This window comes from Lithobates pipiens, unplaced genomic scaffold (assembly GCF_037356315.1).
Source record: "Lithobates pipiens isolate NorthernLeopardFrog02 unplaced genomic scaffold, aLitPip1_a1.2 Scaffold_22, whole genome shotgun sequence".
Classification (NCBI taxonomy): Eukaryota; Metazoa; Chordata; class Amphibia; order Anura; family Ranidae; genus Lithobates; species Lithobates pipiens.
The window spans coordinates 192046367-192065070 of record NW_027507784.1 but is presented as its reverse complement, the minus strand read 5'-3'; the positions used below and the strand labels follow the sequence as shown (position 1 = coordinate 192065070).

General features: G+C 44.8%; 1 protein-coding gene across 1 annotated transcript in view; it reads right to left on the bottom strand.

Moving 5' to 3' along the window:
* Positions 1-392: 392 nt before the first annotated feature.
* Positions 393-18704, bottom strand: part of BUD31 (BUD31 spliceosome associated protein) — a 45546-nt gene continuing 27234 nt past the window's right edge. Inside the window, exon 5 of the mRNA XM_077448753.1 lies at positions 393-651. Coding sequence (XP_077304879.1) covers positions 601-651 — 51 coding nt within the window. The 3' untranslated portion in view covers positions 393-600. The remainder of the gene's footprint in view (positions 652-18704) is intronic.

Sequence of the window (18704 nt, the reverse complement as noted above, 5' to 3'; positions counted from 1 at the left end):
TGTTCAAGAATGGTTTGAGTTACACAACGAGATTGAAATGTTGACAAATTCTCCAGATCTCAATCCAATCAAGCATCTGTGGGACGTGCTGTAAAAACAAGTCTTATTTATGGAGGCCCCACCTTAAAACTTACAGGACTGATTTGCTACTGACAGTTTGGTGCCAGATACCACAGTATACCTTTACAGGTCTAACGGCGTCCATGCCTCGACAGGGTCAGGGCTGTTTTGTAGGATGAGGGCCCTACTTTATATTAAGTGGTGGTAATTGAGTGGCAAGTTGTGTCTGGGTCTGATTTAAAGAGAAAAAAAAAAGTGGGTCTTCATAAAGTTATGGCTAATTTGAGCATAGGGAAAACTGTATAAAGATTATCAACACTTACAGAGCACAGTCAACATAAATTACCCATCGTTTTTATTTAGATATACCACAGCAGGGACTGAAATCAGAAAGATTGTTAATGCAGATAAAAGCAAACAAAAAAGGTGGACATCAAGTTTATTAAACAAAACATTGAATAGCATCAAGATATCTTGAAGAAACAATTACCATTTTAAAATAACACTATAAAATGAAAAAAAAACAAAAAAAACAGGTCTTTATCCAGAGCATCCTCTGCAGCCACAATGTGTGCACTCAATAATTCTCCCCTAAAACAAAGAAAATTTTATTTATTTTTCAAATTTATGAACAAAGTAATTCTAGCATGTAAAACAAAAATTATAATATAATATAATATCACACACACTATAAAATCTGAATTCTTTCATTCCATCAGTACTATGAAGTGATAGCCAACATACAGAAAAATTGGTTAAAACGTAAAGTATAACATATTTCTAATAAGCACATATTAGGCACTGCAGTGTTAACTTGAAGACATTTTTATGACTTTCATATTTTTAGAAGTCTTCTCTTCCATATTTTATTGTTGTATTAATTATAAAATTATTTCTTTTTGGAAAACGTTACTCAAAATCTGGTTTACTACTACATAGTTCTCTACAGGCCTGGACTGGGACAAAAAACAGGCCCGGGCAATTTAGACTGAGCAGCCAATTTTCCCATCAACCGCCCGTTCGCGAGGGTGGTTGATGACGGGATAATCACGGAGTCGGTCCTCCGTACTGGAATGTGCCATTGTGATATAAAGGGGACAGCACTGTAAAGGAAACGAATGATTACAGTCCCCCTTTACAGTGCAGTTCCTTTTCATCACAGTGTGCCTACCAATCACAGCCCCCCCATCACAGTGCGCCTACCAATCACAGCCCCCCCCCATCACAGTGCCCCTACCAATCACAGCCCCCCCCCCCCCCATCACAGTGCCCCTACCAATCACAGTGCCCCTACCAATCACAGCCCCCCCCCCATCACAGTGCCCCTACCAATCACAGCCCCCCCCCCCCCCATCACAGTGCCCCTACCAATCACAGCCCCCCCCCCCCATCACAGTGCCCCTACCAATCACAGCCCCCCATCACAGTGCCCCTACTAATCACAGCCCCCCCCCCCATCACAGTGCCCCTACCAATCACAGCCCCCCCATCACAGTGCCCCTACCAATCACAGCCCCCCATCACAGTGCCCCTACCAATCACAGCCCCCCCCCCCCATCACAATGTCCCTTGCAGTCATGCCCCCCTCTCTGCCTCCCATGCACAGTTCTACCTTTGGCAGGGAAGAGGCAGGATTCAGCCTGTGTGTCCTCTATAGCAGGGGTCATCAACACCCTGCAACATCCAGAGGGGCGATCCCACAGAGATGTGACGTCATCAGTGACAGGTGAGCTGTGTGTGGGAGTACAAGTGAGGTGTGCTGGGACTTGTAGTTCACCCCCTCAGCTGTCTGTCTGACATACCACAAGGGGCGCTCCACTCACTCCGCATCTGGTGACAGGCAACGTGGCAGGTGGCAATGCACATCTTGTGGCAGGCAGTGGGGCAGGTGATGTGGCAAGTGACATTCCCCTTCTGGTGACAGGCAACGTGGCAGGTGGCAATGCGCATCTTGTGGCAGGCAGTGGGGCAGGTGATGTGGCAAGTGACATTCCGCTTCTGGTGACAGGCAGTGTGGCAAGTGACTATGCACATCTAGCAGCAGGCGACAGTGGTAAGTGACACACTCGGGGCTCCCACTGAACTGATTCTACAGTATGGCAAGTTGAACTATTTAATTTGTTACTGCAATGTAATAGAAATAATACGCTTCAATCACCCCAACACCATATCAAGCATGGTGCCGTGATTATTGAATCACTAACACCAGCCATTGCCTGTTAAAAACCGTGACCCCTGGGCCCCCCCAACCTCCCCCCCCCCGGTCCTTGGCACAATTTTCATCCACACAGCCGGTCCCCGGTGCCAAAAAGGTTGGGGACCACTGCTCTATAGGCTCTCCCACCCTTACAACAATGTCATGCTATCAGCAGAGTAGGGCGCGGGATGAGCTGTAGATCTGAATCCTATTAACAAAAACGGGCGATTACCCACTTGTTGATTTGAAAATACTTGCGCTCTCTGTGCAGATTTCCAGCTCCTCCCGCCCCCTACTCTGCCGATAGGATGACATTGTTGGGTGGGAGAGCCAGTAGAGGACACACAGGCATGGCCGCATAGTATCCCCCTCTCTCAAGCACTCTGTTTATCAGATCTATGCACGTAGATCACTCTCTCAAATAATGATAGGGTTGGCTTTAAATGCCGTGATCATCCTTTTTCATCTATTATATTTAAGGTTTTCCTATTTTTCTTTTTTCCCCTCTTTCCGGGTTTTTATTCTTCGTGTTTTTTCATTTTTATCCTTTATTTATTATTTTTATTTCTCCTTTTTTTCCCCCCTTTTCTTTTTATTATTATTTTTTATCATTTTTATTTTATATTTATTAATATTTTTATTTTTTTACACTTTTTTTTTTTACTTAGGTAATTTTCTTTACTTTTTTTTAAAGTTAATTTTCCAACATTTTTCTCAGTTTCACCTTATCCTCTTAATTTGTCTATTTTTCCCACTCATTTCTTCTTTTTTACTATTCTCATTTCTCTATCTGTATTCTTTTTTATTTTTTCACTCGTACTTTTCTCTTATTTTACTCTCCCTGGTCTCTTTTTTAGCTTTTTTTTTTCTCTCTTTTTCTTTATATATCCCCACTTTTTTTCTATCTATTCTTTCTTCCCTATAAAAAAAGAGTGTACTATAAAATTATTATAAATGCCTGCCCAAATAGTACACCACTCTGCGCTTTTGAAAAACCAATATGCAAAATAAGAAAACAATATAAAATAAAAATATGATTTAAAAGTGGTACTCTACTGACGTAGAATATCCACTCTCCAGCTGCTGCTTTTTTTAAAAACACAGAAATATAAAAAATATATAAAAAATTGCAACTTTTAAAAGAAGTCCACTTTTTCATATATAGCAGCGCATGCACACTCTTAAATTTTTTTTATATAAGGGGAGTTCATTAGAATTTTGATCAGTGTCCAGAAAAGAAGGTGCTTATTCTATCCGTTCTTTGTTGTGATTAAACTGCAGCTTCCACCATAAAAGTTCACCACTTGTGGGGCACACACGATCCCCTTTGGGGATGCACTCACCGAACACCAAGATCAAAAAAAGCCTTTAAACTGCCAATCAACAATGCTTCTTATGGCCACTAGATGTCTCTCTTGTTGGAATCCAGTTTTCCACAAGTTCCTGGAACAGTTGCACACCTTCCAACTGCCTCCAGACAGAGCCCAGTGAGGGAGACAATCCTTCTCCAGACCTGATCCCTATGGTGAAGTCCCACAGTCAGCTCCTCAGGAAGATCACTCCAGGCCTTCAGCCCTGACACTACTGAGGCCTTAATAACAGCTACACAATCCAAAAGTTGCCAGCCTGAGAAACCACAGGTGAATCTTCCAGGTGCATGTGTTTGTGACTTTCACCACATATTCACCAGTGGTGACTGCCATTTAAACACATGCACCTGGAAGATTCACCTGTGGTTTCTCAGGCTGGCAACTTTTGGATTGTGTAGCTGTTATTAAGGCCTCAGTAGTGTCAGGGCTGAAGGCCTGGAGTGATCTTCCTGAGGAGCTGACTGTGGGACTTCACCATAGGGATCAGGTCTGGAGAAGGATTGTCTCCCTCACTGGGCTCTGTCTGGAGGCAGTTGGAAGGTGTGCAACTGTTCCAGGAACTTGTGGAAAACTGGATTCCAACAAGAGAGACATCTAGTGGCCATAAGAAGCATTGTTGATTGGCAGTTTAAAGGCTTTTTTTGATCTTGGTGTTCGGTGAGTGCATCCCCAAAGGGGATCGTGTGTGCCCCACAAGTGGTGAACTTTTATGGTGGAAGCTGCAGTTTAATCACAACAAAGAACGGATAGAATAAGCACCTTCTTTTCTGGACACTGATCAAAATTCTAATGAACTCCCCTTATATAAAAAAAATTTAAGAGTGTGCATGCGCTGCTATATATGAAAAAGTGGACTTCTTTTAAAAGTTGCAATTTTTTGCATATTTTTTATATATTCTTTCTTCCCACCTTCCCCTCTTCTTCCCCCTTTTTTATCTCCTTTTTGCCGCCATTTACACTTCCCCGTGTCCTTCATTACTCCTCGGACTGCCTTCTCATTTACCCGTTATCCTTTCTTGTGTCTCCTTTCCTTGTATACACTCTGAATTGGCTTGACTTCTCACGTTTACTTTCTTCTTCACTTTGAATGGACGTAATCTGCCTGGCATCATCCGGTTTCATTTCATCATGGCACCAGCTCTGGCAGCGTCTCATTGCCTAGCGATCATCGGCCACAGCACGCGTGCATGTACAGCGATCGCTGTTTTAATTGGATCAGACTTGCTGCCTAGCAACCACAAGTCCCTGTTCAGTGTACAGATCTCTGGCTCCTTCAACCCCTGTTCTGCTGATAGATGACATCTTCGGCAGGGTTGGAGAGCCTGGAGAGGAGACACAGGCACAGCCACACAGCGGGAGGTGAGCGGGGACCGCGGCCTGTGTTAAACCTCTCCAGGCCGGGGTCACCGCTTACCTCGCGCTGTGCAGCCCGGCCATCATCAGGCATCAGACCGCGGCCCTGAGGTTGAGCCCGTCGGCCCCGGCCCACCGGGCAAATGCCGGTATGCCCTATGGCCAGTCCAGGCCTGGTTCTCTAGTAGCTCTAATGCCGTGTTCACACGATCTGACTTTCCGGCATACCGGAATCCGTCAGACAATTCGATCGTGTGTGGGTTCCAGCGGACTTTTCCCCCCCAAAAGTCTGACGGACCTAGAAATAAAACATGTTTCAAATTTGTTCGACGGACTAAAAAATAAAAAATCGGGAAAACCATTCATCTGTGTGCTAGTCCGACAGACCAAATATGATGCAAGGGCAGCTATTGGCTACTGGCTATTGGAGTTCCTTGTTTAGTCCCGTTTAAGTCATTACAATCAAAACGAATGGACTTTCGAACTGACTTAGTCTGGTCATGTGTGGCCAAGACCATTTGTTCAGAAAGTCTGTCAGACCTCCACTGAAAGTCCGTCGGGAAGACCATCGGACCTAGTCAGTCAAAAAGTCCGGTCGTGTGTACGCGGCATTAGGCCAAAATGACATGGACAGCTCACTTAAAAGATAACATACTGCCAGAGTGGGGGTGTCTCACATATGCCGTGACTAAATAGCCCAAAGTACATAGACAGCTCATCTAAAAGATAACATTCAGCCAGAGTCTCACATACCCTGTAACTAAAATGTTCAGTTTGTGGTTGCAGTGCTATATTTCAATACAGAATTAAAAAAAGGGGGGAGGGGGGAGAAGACAGGCATTTAGGAGGCTGCAGCAGGGCCAAACCCACTACTCTACAGCCCTCTGAAAAATGATCCACTGCAGATCACATTTCAGAGGAGTGGTAGATGCTCTGTCCCATCTTACCGAGGCATAGCAGTTATGGTTAGATTTAGCAAAAACACTCCCCTTCCAAAAATACTCTCAGATAAACAAGCAGGAATGCTAAAACAACCCTTGTGAACATTTTCCCAAATATAGGACTCCTAAAACGGTTTTCCTTTTTTATTAAGCAACATCTACATAAAATTATAATAGACTTTAGAAGAGCCTATGTACTCACTCAGATGCTCTCACAATTCTATACAGTTGGGTCAATATATATTTGGACACAGGCAAAATGTTAAATGTTTTGATAAATACCTGAGGAAAAAACCTAAGCTATAGTTGTATAAGGGATATGGGCTAAAGGTGCGCGCTCTCAGGTTTAATTTGAGGGTATGTACATCCAAATCAGAGGAAGGGTTTAGGAATTACAGCTCCCAAGGATAGCCATCTCCCCTTTTTCAAGGGACCAAAAGGAAATCTATTGCTGTGAACCTACATTATGCATTCAAAGGAGCTAACCATGCAAGTGAAACAGGCCCTACTAAACAAATCCATCGGAGAGATAGCAGCAACATTAGGCGTGGCCAAATCAGTTTGCTACTTTTTGGAGGAAAGAACGACACACTGGTGAGCTCAGCAACATAAAAAGGCCTGGACGTCCACAGAAGACAAATAGTGGTGGATGATCGCAGGATCCTCTCTATGGTAAAGAAAAACCCATTCACAACATCCAAACAAGTGAAGGACATGCTCCAGAAAGGTGGGATTTTCATTGTCAAAAATCTAAAATCAAGAGAAGACTTCACCAGAGCAAATACAGAGGGTTCACCACAAGATGCAAAACATTCATAAACCAGATTAGACTTTTCCCCCAAAAAAAAAAAAAAAAAATCTAAAAAAGCCAGACCAGTTCTGCAAAAGCATTCTTTGGACGGATGAAACTAAGATTAATCTGTACCAGAAGAAAAAAATAAAAAAATAAAAAACTTGGAACGGCTCATGATCCAAAGCACACAACGTCATCTGTAAAACATGGTAGAGGTAGTGTGATGGCATGGGCATGCATGGCTTCCAATGGCACTGTGACAGAAGCAGCCATATGAATTCTGCAATAATTTGGGGTATACGGTCGGCCCAGATTCAGCCAAATGCAGCAAAGTTGATTGGACGGCGCTTCATGGTACAGATGGACAATGATCCAAAACACACTGCAAAAGCAACCCAGGAGCTTTTGAAGGAAAAAGTGGAATGTTCTGAAATGGCCAAGTCAAACATCTGATCTCTACCTAATTGAGCATGCATTTCACTTACTGAAGGCAAAACTAAAAGGGAGAAAGACCCACTAACAAATAACTTTAGACAGCTGCAGTTAGAGCCTGGAAAAGCATCATCAAGGATGTCCTTGATATTTATGTCCAACCCCTTGAGTTAAAACTAAAAGTCTGCACTTGAAATTCTTTTGGATTGTTTCATTTTAATTTTATTCTGGTGGCATACAGAACCAAAAGTATGAAAAATTGTGCCTGTGTCCAAATATATATGGACCCAACTGTATATACCATAATGGGTCAATACTGCCTAAACACCCCCAATACAATCCTCAAAACTAATCCAGTGTAGTTAGTTTTCTGCTAGCGCACATTTGCATCCTGGGCCAAAACAAGAAACCTTAGGTTGATTCTTGCTGGAAGCGCTGGCTTAAAACGCATTTTATTTATTTATTTTTTTTTTAACATAAAGTTGTCCATTCATACAAAATTTCCAACACATAGCATGTACATACCAAAAAGGACACCCCAAAATAGATTTTCCTACTCCTCCTGAGTACAGTGATACCACAGCCTGGTCACATACAGAGGCCGAGTACGGCCGGGTATTACAAAGTATGGCAGGGTATTGGAGGGTATTTCTGAGCATGGAGGGGTTCGCTGGATGTGACTGCAATTGTCACTAAGCAGCGCTGTGGGCACCACAGCGCTGCTGACTTCCGCTCTCTCCTCTCACATTGTACCGATCGGTACAGAGAGGGGAGAGAGGAACTGGCGTCATGACATGACGTCGGTTTGTTTACATGTGACGGAGCAATCACGTGGTAAACGGCCGCTATCGGTGGCCATTTATCGTGATCCGCCGGGTCCAGGTCACGGATGTTCTCTGATGCTCGCCCCAGTGGGCACGCGAGATCGGTATTCTGGGAGGACTTCATAGTATGCCCTCCCAGAGTTATCCAACCGCCCTGTAGCCATCATTGAGCTATGGGCCGGTTGGCAAGTAGTTAAAAATCCCCATAGGTGACGCTTTAATTTTTACTGGTTACATGTTTTGAGTTAGTTTGACACTTTTTTTTCCCCCCCAAAATTAAATTTTTGATCACTTTTATTCCTATTACAAGGAATGTAAACATCCCTTTATAATAGGAATATGGCATGACAGGTCCTCTTTACAGTGAGATATGGGGTCAGCAAGACCCCACATCTCACCTCTAGGCTGGGAAGCCTGAAAAAAAAAAAAAAAAAAAATAAGCAAACAAAAAAAACCGATCCGGCCTTTGATTGTAGCGGTGAGACGGTAGAAGCACGGGGGGGGGGTTAATTCCCTCTAGCCTCCTGTAAGAACGATCAAGTAGGGGAACAGCCACTATGATCGTTCTTATGGTGTAAGGAATCGCCGGCATCATTCAGATATCCCCGCACAAATTCAAGGACGTCATGTGACAGCTGGTGGGCAGGAAGTGGTTAAGTAGCGAGCTTTGGCGCCATTCCAAGAGCGTGTGCAATTTTGAAGGGTGACATGTTAGGTATCCATTTACTTGGTGTAACTTCATCTTTCACATTATGCAAAAACATTGGGCTAACTTATGGTTTTTGTTTTTTTAAAGCACAAAACAGTTTTTTGTTGTTTTTTTTAAAACGCATTTGAAAAATTGCTGCGCAAATACCATGCAAGATAAAAAAAGTTGCAATGACCGTCATTGTATTTTCTAGGGTCTTTGCTAAAAAAACAAAAACCAAAAACACATATATAATGTTTTGGGGTTCTATGTAATTTTCTAGCAAATATATGATGATTTTTAAATGTAGGAGAGAAATGTCAGAATTGGACTGGGTGCTTCAGAACACATGCAGGTGCTCCCTGCTTGTTGGGCCTCTGTATGTGGCCAAGCTGTGTAAAAGTCTCACACATGTGGTATTGCCATACTTGGGAGTAATAGCAGAATGCGTTTTGGGGTGTAATTTGTGGTATGCATATGCTGTGTGTGAGAAATAACGCGGACCTGCTTTGCCGGGACTACGTCCATTGATGTCGTCCCATGCACGAGCGGCCTGCGCGCCCCCTGAGCGGCAGATCGGAGCAGGGGGGGGGGGGGGGGGGGGGTCGGTCGATCCCGACCCCTTACCACGTGATCAGCTGTCAGCCAATGACAGCTGATCATGTGATCACAACAGAGCCGGTAATCGGCTATTTTTCCTCCTCGCGCTAACAGCGCAAGGAGAATAGAAAAAAAAAAGGCGATCACCAGCAGCTCATCAGTGCCCACCTGCCTCCTGCTAGTGCCATCTAAAATATGGCAAAAAGTGCCACCCATCAGTGCCCACAGTGCCACCCATCAGTGCCCACAGTCTGCCTCGCACACACACAGTGCTGCACCTCAGTGCCACATATCTCTGCCCATCAGTGTCATGTACCAGTGACGCCCATCAGTGCCACCTATCAGTGCCACCCTATCTGTGCCCATCTATCAGTGCCGCCTTATCTGTACCTATCAGTGTCCACCAGCGCCGCCTATCAGTGTCCACCAGTGCTGCCTCATCAGCGCATTTCAATGAAGGAGAAAAATGACCTGTTTGCAATATTTTATAACAAACCATTAAAACAGGATTTTTTTATTTTGCATCTTTTTTTGTTTGTTTAGCAAAAAATAAAACTCCCAGCTGTAATTAAATACCACCAAAAGAAAGCTCTATTTGTGGGGGAAAAAAAATGCTAAAAATGTCATTTGGGTACAGTATTGTATGGCCGCGCAATTTTTTTTTTTTTTTTTTTTAACCTTCCAGCATGTCTTTGAAGCATGGGAGATATTTTATATATTGTTTTGTATTTTATTATAAGATCATGTTTTATTTTGTATTATGCATGTCTTTTTTTTTTTTTTTTTTAATTTACATAATCCTTATTTTCATAATAATTTTTCAATAAACAAACTTTATACAGTTAAATACTCAATTTTACAAATTAACAATTCCCTTTCCCCTCCCCTCCCTCCCCACCCCCCACCCCCTCCCCCCTCCCCTCCAAGGACATAACAGGAAAAGACAGAGGGTCCCTCATGCACAGACTGATTGTGATTCTCCTAGCATCTCTATCTTCTTAACACCTATTCCAAGAACCTTCTCTCTCCTTCCTCCCTCCCATCCTCAGTCACTCCAAGCCCTTATACTGGGTGTCCCAACCTATCCAACCATGGTTTCCACATTCTTTTGAATTCCCTAAAATTCCCTCTCCTTACATATACTACCTTTTCCTTCCAAACCGTCTCTGTAATTAGCTGCCTCCATTCTGCTACCGACGGGGGGTTTTCTGCCTGCCACCTCTGCGCTATCAATTTCCTTGCCTGAAACATACACCTCATTACTGCTTTATTTATACAAGCTGATCCTCCTATTCCCTCATTCAGGCCCAGCACACACATTGTGGGGTTCCCATTAACCGTCACTCTAAATGTTTCATTCAGATCGGCAATAACTTCTGACCAGTAGCGAAACAGTTTAGGGCACCTCCAGAACATGTGTGTCAGATCCCCAGTCGCCTGACATCTCGGACATCCATGGTCTACTCTTCGCCCAAACCTAAATAGCCTCTTCGGCGTGTAATAGGCTCTATGTAACAGCATCAGATGTGACACCTTCTGGGCTGGCGAAACAGATATCAGATGCCCCCCCTCAAGTATCCTCATCCACTGCTCATCTGAGAATGTTCCTAATTCCTCCTCCCATTTTCTTCTACTTTTAAGTTTTCCTGGGGTTTCTATACTCCCTTCACATATATGTGGATACATTTCTGCTATAAAACCTCTTGCTCTATCTTGGGAGTTTAATCTATTATAAATGGGGGACTTACTCCAAACTGGCCCTGGTGTATCAAATTGTTTCGATAATGCATGTATAATTTGTAAATATTTATAAAACTAATGTTTTGGTAGATCAAATTCCGCTCTCAGTGCGTTAAATGTTTTTATTGCATTTCCTTCGTACAGCTGGGCCAGCCTGTCGATTCCCCTAATTTCCCAGTCTTTGCATCTTCCTATCATTCCTATTTCCTGTAGATTCAAGTTATTCCATAGGGGGGTTTCTTTAGTCATCCCTTCCAGGCCGTTTATCGCCTTTACTGCCTTCCATACTTTTAAAGCAAGTTTTATTGTAGGTATTCTATGGGGGAATGAGTTTGCCTCCAAAGCCTCTACTATGGTCTTATGAGGTGTCCCTGTAAGCATTAATGTCGTGTTTGTACCTCCGCTAAGCTCATTACTCGTCCCCAGATGCTGCAGTTGTGCAGCTAAAAAATAGCTTCTTGGATGTGGTACTGCCATTCCTCCTTTCCTTGTTGGTAACTGCAGAATTTGTAGGCCAATCCTTGAAGTACCTCCTCTCCATATGAGTTCTCGAAATAATGTTTCCATTTTTTGAAACCATTTTATATCTATCCATATCGGCGAGTTGTGCAACAGATACAATAACTGAGGCATCCACAGCATTTTAATAAGATTGCATTTCCCTGCGACTGATAGTGGGAGTTTCTTCCAGATTTCTATTTTATTTTTAAATTTGGCCAATAGTGGGGCAACATTATCACTTATATACTTTTTTGGATCTCTTTGTATGTGTATTCCTAAATATTTTATTTTTTCCACCACTTCCAACTGCGGGATTGCCAAAATACTTTGGCTCCCCAGTGTATCTACAGGCATCAGAGCTGATTTTTCCCAGTTGATAATTAATCCCGAGAAACTGCTAAACTCCCCAAGGACCTTCATCCCCTGCCTGGTGGACTTCTGAGTCCCCCAAAAAAAGGAGAATATCATCCACGTATAACGCGATCTTCTCTTCCCTCAGCCCTCTTTGGAAGCCTTTCATATTAATATTGGATCTTATTGCGATGGCTAATGGTTCCATTGCGAGGGCATAGATCAGGGGTGACAAAAGGACACCCCTGTCTTGTCCCTCTCTCTAATAATATCTTATCTGAATACTTGTTGTTGACCCTAATTCTAGCACTAGGACCATTATACAAAGTTTTTATCCATGCAATAAATGTAGAACCAAATCCAAATTCGCTCAGTACCCGCCAGATATATCTCCATTCTAGACTGTCAAAGGCTTTGACTACATCTAAAGCCATAATTGCCCTTTTACCTACTTTTTCCGTTGGTGTCTGCAGGTTAAGATACAGCCTTCTAATATTCATGCTGGTTGATCTACTGGGAATAAATCCCGTTTGATCAGGATGCATCAATCTGGCCGCTAGTACCTTGGCTAATATTTTTGCGTCCGTACACAGAATTGAGATAGGATGGTAAGATTTAGTTTCCAACGGATCCTTCCCCTCTTTGTGCAGAACAATCATCGTTGTTTCTGTCATTGAGGTGGGCAGTCTCCCTTCCTCCTTTGCCCTATTTAATACTTTGAGAAGCTCCGGAAGCAATACTTTCCCATAATATTTATAGGTTTCCAATGGAAGACCATCTGGTCCTGGGGACTTCTGGTTAGCCATTGCTGTCACTGCAGATTGAATTTCTTCTAATGTTAATGAAGCTTCCATTATCTCCCTCTCCTCCTCAGTAAGGGAAGGAACTCTAAATGTTTCCAAAGAATATGTCCATTTTCTCGTCTCCCAGCGCCCCCTGCGATCTGTACAGTTTTGCATAGTATGATCTAAAGGTATCTATAATCACTGAGCTCCGAGTTGAGATTTCTCCCTTCTCTGTCCTGATCGCGGGGACGGTGGATGGCGAGGAGTTGGTCTTCACTAAGTGTGCCAGCATCCTCCCGACTCTTTCCCCCTCCCCAAACGCCACTGGTTTCTGAAACAATCTTTTATTCTCGACTTTCCTAATGATCACTGCTTTATATTTCTGCTGTTTATCTAACCATGTCTTTTGTTTCTCTGGGGTGGGATTTACTACATATTCTCTTTCTGCTTCTACTAACTCCCTTTCAACTGTATTCTCCCATTCTCTAGATATTTTCTTAATTTTCGTTACCTGCTGAATAAGGATACCCCTAAGGTAGGCCTTTAGTGCGTCCCATATCACTCCTCTTGCGGCGGTATCTTTATTGAGCTCTATAAACTCTTCTAGCTGAGATAGTACCTTATCTGAATCTCCAATTATCTCAAACCATACTGGATTCATCTTCCATACTTTCGAAGGTCTTATCCCCTCTAAATTTACGGATACCGTCACCAATGAATGATCTGACAGCCCCCTAGGTTGGTATACCATTTCCCTTACTACTTGGTTATTCCTCATTATTCTTCATTCCCCAAAACTAGATCTATTCTTGAGAGTGAGGAGTAGGAGCTTGAGGAACACGAGTATTGTAACAGGTCCGGGTTCCGAACTCTCCACAAATCAGACAGTCCCCCTTCTTGCATAAACCTGGATAGCCGACTCTCACCCTCCCTCTGCAAATGTATCCCTGGTGGAAACCTATCCTGATTTTTGTTAATAACCTCGTTAAAGTCTCCCACTACTACCACTGGGATCCCAGATTTATCCACTATAAATTCCATTAGGTTATATAAAACGTCCAATTTAAACGGGGGTGGAATATAGATATTTGCAAGGACATACTCCCGGTTTTCAATCACACAGTGCAAAAACACATACCTCCCTTCTTTATCAATGCTGGTCTGCCGACAGTTAAAACGCAACTTCTTTTCTTACCAACACGGCCACACCTCTTGAATAAGAGGTGTGGACTGAGTGGAACTGAGCTTGAAATTTCCTACTGTAGTTCTCCAACTTGGAGTCTTCAGTTAGATGCGTCTCCTGTAGGCAGATCAGCCCGACATCACATTTTTCAAGGGCATCAAACACCGCTGCTTTTTTAACAGGTGTACCCATCCCCCGTACATTCCAGGAACCAATATTCATAACTCTAGTCTGCATATATTAACAAAAAGAAGCAATGAAAAAGGGAAGAAGGAGATGTCTCAAAGTTATGGTTAATCTCGTGGGGACACTTCTCCTGTTTCCTCACATGTCTCAGTTTGCTAGTTGGGGTGTAGAGAAGAAAGAAGAAGAGTTCACTCAAAATAAAAATCATAATATCTTTGTGTATCCTCTCATATATTGTGATAACATTCCATCCTGAACTTCCCATCTGTGAGAAAAATATAAACTTTTCATGTATTCCAAACCTTATTTTTAATTTATCTTCTATTTCTGTGCAAACTTCATCCTTTTCCCGTGCGTTGTTTCCCCTTTTATTCCTTATTCCTACCCCCCACCCCGCCCCCTGTACCATTCTAGGTTACCCCTAGGGGCTTTCTGTGACCAAAGCATACCCATCCATACCTTCATGCTCCCCCCTCCTTCCTTCCCACTCACGTACTTTCTCCCCATCCCCCCTCCCCTCCTCCCTAGCCAACCTCCCCTTAAACTCACCCTGTGTCTCATTTTTAACCCTTCTTAATCTCATTCATATATTCCATTATACTGTGTGTGCCCCACCGCCCACCGATACGTGAACATGTACGTTGTGCCCATAATACAAGTGCATTGTACCCAATATGTCCCCATGTCCAAACTCACTTTCCCTCCCCCCCCCTACAACAGGGGAGGCTAGGGGGAAGAGAGAGGGAGAGGAAAGGAGCAAGGAGAGAGAAGAGAGGAAAAAAAAAAAAAAAACACACCACGAACAAAGAGAAGGGGAGAAAAGGGGGAATAAAGTTTTCCTCCTTCCCCTCTGACCCATCACCTCCTCATCAACCGATCCCCCCTTTCCTCCACCCAGGCTGACACGCCAGCTAGAGAATCAAAAAATAAAGTCTCTCCCAGTGCTGCAACTCGTAACCGAGCTGGATACAGCAGAGCGTATGTAACGTCCAGTTTCTGAAGTCTACGCTTGGTTTCTGCAAACTCTGCTCTGCGCCTCTGCAGTTCTGGAGAAAAATCAGAATAAAATGAAACTTTGGCCCCTTTATAAGTGATGCTTCCCATTTCTCTGGCCTTTCGGAGCACAGCCGCTTTGTCTTTATAATTCAAGAATTTCAGTAGCATGGATCTAGGCTGACCCCCCCGGTGCGGGATTCTAGTTGGAACTCTGTGCGCCCTTTCTATTGCGAACTGTTGAGAAAAAGTCTCTCTTCCAAAAATTTCACCAAACCATCTTTCCAGAAACATAATTGGGTCAGAGCCTTCACATTTTTCCGGGAGTCCTACCAACCTTACATTGTCCCTCCGGAGTCTGTTCTCCATTTCATCCAATTTCCCTTCAAATTTCCCCATCTGTATTTTTAGGTCTTTGACCTCTTGATTCAATGGGTATACCTCATCTTCGATCTGAGATATTCTCCCCTCTGCTGCGGTTATTCTATCAGCCGTCTTTTGGAGTTCTTGCCGCATCAAGGCTAGCTCCTCCTTAATGCCTCTTGTTTGATCACATAGCTCTACCAGAGACTGTTTACATACATTAACTGCCCCCAGCACCTCCTTTAATGTTGGTTCTCCTTCTCCATCTGTCAGGGGGACCTGCATAAGCACTGTTTCAGATCTTCCTAAGGCGCCTGACGTTTGACTACATTCTTTACTCCCGCCAGTACTGGTTGCCCTTGGCTCTTTCTGTCCGTTGAAGTTTTTACTTGTGCTCCCTTAATTGGCGTGTGATCTGGGGTATGAGCATACTTTTCCAGTTTTGCTGCTGCTGATGTCCCTGTTGCTGTAGCCTGGGAGCCCTTCTCCTTATCTTTGTCCTTAGCTGACCTTAAAAGATTGTATCCCGACATTCTCCTGTCCTGCAGGCTCCTCCCCTCTCCTCCTTGCAGCCATGATTTAGTTCAATATATAGCCCAATGGGGAGCCTCTTCTCCCCCCCAAAAAAAAAAAAAAAAAAAAAAAAAAAAAAAAAAGAAGAAGGGGGGAGGGGAGGTGGTTCTCCCAGGTCACAGTTTCCACAATACAATGGGGGTTTACTACAGGTATATGGACTCCGATAATTCCAGCAACTCCACTGTCCAGTTATAATCCCCCTCTCTCAATAGCAGCAGCAGATACAGCAGATTTTCAGAATCTGATCAAATGTTACCCATTGATTAGCAGGCTAATACACATAAATTAATGCAGTGCAAATTTCACTCCTCCACACCTTCAATCTTCCCCTTAGAGCACAGTGAGCAATTGGCAGTCATATGTAACTGAGTAGAGTAAAACGTCTCTCAAGGGCTTTCCACATTAATAATGTATAAAGACAATACATACACTGAATACCGGGCGGTGATACAGGTGTCCTCCGGGGGTCTCCCTTCGCTGTTATTCCGCTGATGACCCAAGGTATTCAGATGCCTGGTCCGGCGTTCTGAGCCTGGATTGCCGTGTTTCTCGGTCCCTCACTTCTTGGTCTCTCTCCTACACCCCCGGCCAAGGTCTCGCGATCTCAGCGCTGCACAGTCCCACCGGCGATCCCCCAGCAGCGCTTCCACGGCCTCCGGACCGGCCCAGCAGATCTCCCGCACCAGAAAACCGGGGGGCCTCCACGCACCAGGCACTTCAGGGGATATGAAATGGACTTATGGGATCGGTTTAGCAGGGAAAACGTGAGCTTACATATGTCCACCTCTCTCCTCCCTTCCCGGGGACAATGCAATACGATGAGGTGCTATACTGTCATCCCTGCGCAGGCTTCAGCTGTCGGCATTGCGGTGAGAGCACACACCTCTCTCACTCCTCACACGCTGCCGCCACCATCACAATCCGGTCACACCCCTTCCAAATGAGTATTCGGCCGCGCAATTGTTATTCAAAGTGCATCAGCGCTGAAAGCTGAAAATTGGTCTGGGCAGGAGGGGGGTTTAAGTGGCCAGTAAGCAAGTGGTTAAGCAGAAAAAGGAGGAGTGCAGAATTGCAACATTACACAGCCGCCTGCAAAACTTTGCGGCCAAAGCAACATAGTTGAGATCACGGAGTCAGACAGGCCTCGGTACCTTAGCACCTGGCTCTCAACAGCCCTGCCGTTAAAACCAGCGATGGTAAAACGAGGATGGATAATCAGACCCTGGCACAGAAGGTCCTCTTGCAACGGCAGTCAGTCACCAGGGAGCCTTCGCAACCAGGCATACTAGGTTGGCGCATCAGGGAGGCTGAGGCCAATCCAGGGCAATCAGTATTACTGCAACCCCTCGGTAGTAGCTTTAGCGGAGCAAAGTCACAGATCAGTCCGTACTGATCCCATAGAGCCACCAGCGAGATTGACGCCTCTGCCCAAGGATCTCTTATCCTGGATAAGATCTCGGCCCCTTCCGATTGAGATGGGAGGCCAGAAGATCCACGTCTGGTGTGGCCCACCGCAGGCACAGTAGCCTGAACATCTCTGGATGCAACGTCCATTCTCCTGGGCCCAGCATCTGGCGACTTAGGTAGTCCGCCTGGCAGTTTTCTACTCCCGGTATGTAAACGGCCGACAAGGCCGGTACCCATCACTCTGTCCACTGAAGGATGTGAGTGACCTCCCGTGCCTGCAGCCGAGCTTCGTGTTCCTCCTTGATTAGTTGACATATGCCACCGCTGTGGCATTGTCTGACCTGATCCGACGCCCCCGTAGTCTCATCGACCATGTGGAGAGGCAAAGCCTGATCGCTCGGAGTTTGAGCACATTGATTGGCAACTTGGGTTCCTCACCCGACCAGAGACCCTGTACTCCAAGTGCTCCACCCCAGCCAGTCAGGCTGGTGTCTGTTGTCATCACGGTTCAATGCAGAGGTAGGAACGACTTCTCGGACCGAAGTGCCGGGGATCTCAGCCACCAAAGCAGGGAGTCCCTGACTGACTGGCTCACCTGAATCTGCTGATCCAGGGATAACAGAGAGATGTCCCATTTTGTCAATATCTCCTTCTGCAAGACTCTGGTGTGAAACTGGGCATACGGTACCGCCTCGAGGGAGGCCACCATGAGGCCAAGAACTCACATGCAGAAACGCAACAATGACCACCTGTGGTTCAGCAAGTTTTACCACGGCTCTGAGAGTCTGCAGTTTGTCTGAAGGGATAAACACTCTCGCTTCCATGGAGTCCAGCGGTAAGCCTAGGTGCTCCAAGCGCTGAATCGGTATGAGCACCAACTTTAGGTTCAACAGCCACCCAAATTCCTGCAGGGTTTAATTCTGAGGCAGAAGCTCACGTAACCCACGATTGCGATCCCGCGTTGTCTCAACTATGACAAAATTAGAGTCAATATCTTGGTAAGGACTCGGGGTGCTGAAGCAAAACCAAAAAGGGAGAGCCACAAACTGGTAGTGGGTTTCCGACTGCAATTCACAGAACCCTCTGATGCCTGAGGCATATGTGTATGTGCAGGTACGCATCCTGGATGTCCAAAGAAGCCAGGGAGTCCCCTTGATGGAGTGCAGCGACTACTGAGTGAACCGATTCCATTCTGAGCCTCTGTACTTTAACAAAGCAATTGAGGCTTTTAGGTCCAAGATTGTAGTCCCCAAAAAAGGAAGGGGTACGTCCAAACAGATTGGAGTAGAACCCCTGGAACCTTTCCAACTCCGGAGCAGGCACTATCACCCTGTGGCTTAGCAGGTCCCTTACTGCCCCCA